The sequence below is a fragment of the Mus pahari genome, chromosome 11, assembly GCF_900095145.1.
Source record: "Mus pahari chromosome 11, PAHARI_EIJ_v1.1, whole genome shotgun sequence".
Lineage (NCBI taxonomy): Eukaryota > Metazoa > Chordata > Mammalia > Rodentia > Muridae > Mus > Mus pahari.
In genome coordinates this window covers 22,853,546-22,859,545 of record NC_034600.1, presented here as the reverse complement: position 1 = coordinate 22,859,545, position 6,000 = coordinate 22,853,546, and the positions used below count along the sequence as shown (strand labels likewise).

The following is a 6,000-nucleotide window of genomic DNA, read 5'->3' as shown; positions in this document are numbered from 1 at the left end:
ACACAGAACATTCATTTCATTAGATCTATGTTTAATAAATTGTAAAAAAGTGCATATCAAAAACCGTTTTAAAATGCCTTTCTTTATAATTTGTTACCAGTAAGCACTTGATTTGTCTGTTTGTTTTCCACCTACATGCTTCAGGTTGCAAGTGGAATGTTCAAGGAGCCCATCATGACCAGCATTTGAATGGATTCTGTCTGAGTGAGCCACTCGGTGTTGGCTTTTTGTGTCTTTTATGTCACTTAACACACTGTCCTCTGGTTTGGTCAGAGTTGTTCAACAGAGTGGTATCCTATTACATAAGGCTCTACTTTTAATGCACAGTTTATTTCACCCCTTTGCTGTCAACAGTGCATTACAGAATGCATACATGTTAGTCCAACAGATGACCTAGCCCTGGGAACATCTGTTAGTAGAACTGTACTCCTGACTGACGACACATATGCTATGCTTCTCACTATGGAATATTTTGCTTCTTAATCTAAAACTCTGCATACAGCACAATAAGTGAACTGAATTGACTTGCATATACTTCATTAAGTTACATTATGTTTCTGTGGGAAGAATTAAACAAAAGGAGATAAATGTGTTTTATTAGATAAAGTGAACATTAAAAATGACTGGCTTGTCTTCATTCCAGAGGGGAAACAGCCACCATGGTTCTAAAATGATGCCTCCTGTAACCTTATGTGTGGCTGAAACTGTGAGCTGTCTCCTGATTTTTCCTGCTTACTCACTGATGGGTAGGCTATCTTGTGTAATTTTATCTACCTTCTTTGTCCTCACTGATCATATAAAACAAATTAGAGAATAGAAAAAAACCAAAACAACAACAAAAGGTTTTATAGCCTACATCCAGGGGCAGCCTCACTTCCAGTGGAGACAACAGGCTGAGACCAAGAAGCAAAGGAATCTACAGAATATCAAACTCTGGACTCCATGTTGGGCATCACTCTGCACTAAAGCTGACTGCTGTTAGTCATCGTGTCAACCTCCAGAACTGACAGCTCTGGCAAAGGCTGAGTCAGGCAGCAAGGTGACAGCATGTGCGCCTTCTGTCCTGACAGATCCATGGGTCATACACTGATAAAGCTCACTTGGACTCTGCAACATCTGTTCTACAATCCAGCTCAGTGGTTCCAATGCAGAGCAGCCCCAAATTCCTAACTAGCCCTTTTCATCCCCCTTCCCCCAGACTGACTCCCCAAAATTCTGAGTCCATTGGGTTTTGAAGGGGCTCTAGGAAACTTAAAAGAAATCCTTGAATGTTTCTGGAGTGAAATAAGAGTTAAATGTTACCGCATTACAAAGTAACTCTTTGAGAGGGGCAGCATCTTGCCTCTGTAGTCCTCCTATTGTCTATATACTGCCCTGGCACATATCAATGGTTATAAGCTGTTTGCCAAATAAACAAACTTTATAATTTCACCCTTTGTCCTGTATACATCTATGGAGATAACCTATAACCCTAAAACTTTAAAATTGCCACAGGTTTTAAGCTCAGGCTGACAGACCACCATTGTGACCCTCACTTCATCAAAGCCAAAACACATGTAGATTATTGTGACAGTCTTACTATGGCAAAATCAAGGACAGATCTGACTTTGCAGGACACACTACAGAGGTACTCTGCTTTCCATCTTATTCATGACAGTGAATGTTTTCTACAAGAAAATCAGCAGTATGGTTTGGGTAAATGCACATAAATAAAAAGGTCCCTAAGATCCCTTTTTTCATAAAATTGTGTTTGAAGATTCTTTTGGCTTTTAGAAGAACAACATAGTGAACACTTTATACACATCGATAATGAAGTTCCGAACATTTATTCTGGTAGGAGAGCTCTCTAGCTCTAGATTACCTGTACGTAGCAACATGGTCAAGGAGGTACTTACACTCTCACTCTGAAAAGGATTTAAGAAATTTCCCCCCATTTCACCGTCATCCCTTGGAGTGCCCGGCTGGTTACTCAGGCTCATATTATTGGGAGAATTCTGTAAAGAAGGTTCAGAAAAGAAGTCATTGTTGAAGATTTTCATTTCCCTCCTGCATTGTAGTGCTTCAAACATCGAATGTACAGCAGCGGTGATGGCGGCAGCAGCAGCACCCCCAGCACCATCTAAGGACAAAATATGATGCTAACCGGCTTCTTCCTCACATTCTAGGTCACACTATGCGCTGGAACAAGTGTTAACACTTTTGCAAATGAAAGTTTGAAAACAAGTGAACCCTCTGAACAATCGATGATAACTGTTTTCTTCCTCCCAGAGTCAATGTTTATTCAATCCCTCACTCAGCTTATAGACTTTCAAGAACTGTAGAGAGTTAAAAATAAAGAAGTTTCCCAGCAGGAGGCTGACGAAGAGAGCCTGCTCATGGATAAGGCATGGTAGAATTTAACTCCCTTAGTATTTTACTAATCAAACTTTGAAAGGTCATTGCTTTAATAGATATTTCCCTTTAATTCTCTGTGCACATTAGAGATAACACGACTTGGATTATTTTTGTGTGAGTCGTAAGGAAGAAAGGAAGGTCATCAAGAAAGAGAAAGACACCCTAGGACTGGAAAACTGTGCTTTTAGAAAAGAACAAAGGACCAGCAGACTACAGTAGATGCATCTTACCATTAGTTTAACAGGGCAGTTCCTATGCAGTTTCTCCAAGACAGAGCAGCTGCTCTTAGCAATCCACAGAGTTAGCAGGGCCTTTGTAAAACCCTTCTTAAGTTTGCTTGCCTAATCACTACGGTGTACTTTAAACTATGCATGATAGCCATGCCAATAGGAAATTCAGAATGACACATAAGTCATGTTTATATAGCCCTGCAATGGCGACTCAAAGAAGTATTTCAAGTTATAATTAATTGAATTTAAAAACATTCAGGACGAAACACTTATTTTTAAATTAAAGAAAGATTTTTAGATTAGTTTGCTCTGAACCATATGGCTTATATTTTGGTTTGGAATAAAAAAATATCTAGAACATTTTGATGTACTACAGCAAGTTCTATCACAAACATCAAAGTTTTGTGAATGAGTTCCTAAAAGAACACGTGATTGAAAAATATGGCAAATCTGTGAGCAGAGGCAGGCAGATGGCCAGCAGAAATGCAGCTCCTGACTTGTCTCACTGAGCCCCCGCAGGGAGGAGCTGAGTGTGAGGCTCCTCTGAAGCCCAGAGGAGCTCTATGTACCTCAGAACCAGACTTCTGCAGCAGAAAGAGAATGCCATCATTTCCTATGGAAGGTTTTCCTCTGAAAATGCTAGTTTCCCACAAATAAAGAAAGGCAACTATACTTTGAAGTAAACCCAGCAACTTGATTTACTTTAAAGATTTTTACTAAATGCATTATTTTAGATTAATTAATTACTAGAGCTGTTAATTAAATAATAAACTGTGCTTTGAAAACAGGAATGGTATTGCTGACTGTGGTGGTGTGAATGAGAATGGTTTCCACAGGCTCACATGTTTGGATACCTGGTTCCCAGTTGGTGGAGTTTATAAAGAATAAGGAGGTGTGGCCTTGTTAGAGGAGGTGGATCTCTGGGGCTTTGAGTCCACACCAGCTCCAGCTCCAGCTCCAGTGCTGGCCGCCTGCTGCCATGTTACTCATGTCATGGTCATGGACTCTATCTCTTTGGAACAATGGGTCACAGTTAAACACTTCCTTCTATGTTCCCTTGTTTGTGGTGACTGTCACAGTCACTGAAGCACTGTGTGCGGCCTTTCTCTTCACACTGGGTGATTAGACCTCTGCTGTGCTATCTTCACATCCCAAGTTAAACACTTCCTTCTATGTTCCCTTGTTTGTGGTGACTGTCACAGTCACTGGCGCTGTGTGCGGCCTTTCTCTTCACACTGGGTGATTAGATCTCTACTGTGCTTTTTTCACATATCTTTTTTTTTATTCTAAAGGTTTAGTGAACTTTAAGCTGGATGTTTTATTTTAATTAATCAGTTAATTAATTAGTATTTTAGTGTTGGTATTTGAATCTATAGCCCTGCATATGCTAGGCAAATGTTCTACCATTTAGTTATAACCCTAGACCCCAAGGTATTGATTTGCTATCTAGAGTTAAAAATAACATGTTCATTTTACTATTTCTATTTTCTGTGCAATGTTTTCAGAGTATGGGGGCACAAACTCATGGTCTCATTTGTTTTTCAGGTAGAGAATACATAAATAAGCTGAAAGGAATTTTAACAAGCCTATATAAGTCAAGGCAGCATCAGATCTTTAGAACCTATTGCTTCTGCCACTGGACTATGTTGGAAAAGTTTAAAATGATAAGGAAAAATATGTTGTTTTGTTTTTACCAGAAATATTCCCTGTAGAGTGTTGGGAAATGACACAAGCTCCCCAATAAGGAAGGTTAAAGAAACTGGGCTGTACAGAACCATACTGACCAGAGGAAGACAAAGGCTAAAGGGCAGCAGGCCTCTGAGATATCAATATCCAAACCAGTCGGGATAGGTGCTGAGCACAGGGGCAAGGAGACTGCGATGCCCATCTAACTGTGGCCACATTTATAGGCAGTGTCTCCGGGAGAACTCATTACTGAGGACAGATTACCATGCAGAAAAGGCACTGAGAATGACCAGAAAGGCCAACTGTTTGGACACATCATCTGGGAGGGCAGCATGACAGAACTCAGGAAAAGACTGGTTTAATCATGTTGGGGACAGTTTCTTGGTTTCTTTCTTTCTTTTCTTTCTTTCTTTCTTTTTTTTTTTTTTAATTTCAGTGTATTAACACATTACTGTGTATTTCTAATCTAAGATTAGACTTTAAAATATAGTTCAGATTTTACTGATCCCATAGTCAAGGGATTCGATTACATTTCCACTAAACATTTCTCTAAGTTTGGAAGAAATTCACATTATATATGTAAAAAGCATCACACATAAATTTCCTCTGGCTAGAATGCTTACCTCTCTTAAAGTCTGCGGTCTCCACTTACTTTTTAGAGATTTATTTATTTATTTATTTATTTATTTATTTATTTATTTATTTAGTGTGTGTGTGAGAGGGGGGGGGGCATGCAGGGGTTAGATACAACCTCAAGAACTCACTTATCTCATTCTGCCTTTCCTTGAGGTCTGGGGTGGAAACCAGGTTTCTAGATTTACACTCCAAGTGCCTTTACCTGATGAGTCATTTTGCTGGCCACAGTCTTCAGTTTTTATCTTTATTCATTAAATACTTTAAATACTCTCTTAATTAGTAATTTATTATTTCATCTATCCTCAAAACTTGACCCAAACTTTTGAACCTTCTCCCAGTCTGGTCTGCTCAGTTACATGGAGCTCCTGGGGGTGTGGCCTTCTGTGTGCTTATCTTTGTAGTTAGAGCTCAGCACGATGCCTTGGCTGGCACACTGCTCTTTATCTGATGAACAGATCCCTGTGTGAGCTGAAACCACTTGAAGATGGAGAGAAGTTTGTTTGCGAACTCTTGCTTTGAAAGCAGACTGTATGGATAGCACGTCTCACAGAGCTAAGTTCGTATCTGTGATAGTCACATGCATCCAAGTGCACACAGACATTGTGCAGCTAGGGAGGCAGGCTCTCCTGGTCCCATGGCAACGTTGCAGTTTAAAATATTTTAGCCTGAAGTCTTAGATTAAACTGTTTTACAGCTTAGTCAATCTTATTTTATTTTTTGTGGTGTCAGGAACTTTATATTATTATACAAATATTGGTGGAATAAAAGCTTGGTTGCCCTCAGTGAATTTCTCTACTTACTGATCTAAAGCAAACTTTGAAAGGGAATCACTTTAGTGTTAGCTAATTTTAATTCTCATCAAACATGTTAAATTTATTTGACTCTCAGAGAACTACTTTAATTTCATCATGATCTATTTAGAAGATTCATTTTATGTGTTCAGGTAGTTGAAAGAGGAAAGTGCAGACACATTTACTTTTCCACGTGAATTAATGTAATGTCCTTCTAACTCCTTTCCTACGACTGCATGCCAGCACTGTCTAATGAAGGCCTG

The 6,000-nt window shown here is 39.3% G+C and overlaps 1 protein-coding gene across 13 annotated transcripts in view; it reads right to left on the bottom strand.

Moving 5' to 3' along the window:
• Positions 1-6,000, bottom strand: part of Ssbp2 (single stranded DNA binding protein 2) — a 249,609-nt gene that overhangs the window by 6,651 nt on the left and 236,958 nt on the right. For all 13 annotated transcript variants that reach the window (XM_021208232.1, XM_021208226.2, XM_021208230.2 and 10 more), the window contains one exon: positions 1,896-1,994. In XM_021208232.1, coding sequence (XP_021063891.1) covers positions 1,896-1,994 — 99 coding nt within the window. The remainder of the gene's footprint in view (positions 1-1,895; positions 1,995-6,000) is intronic.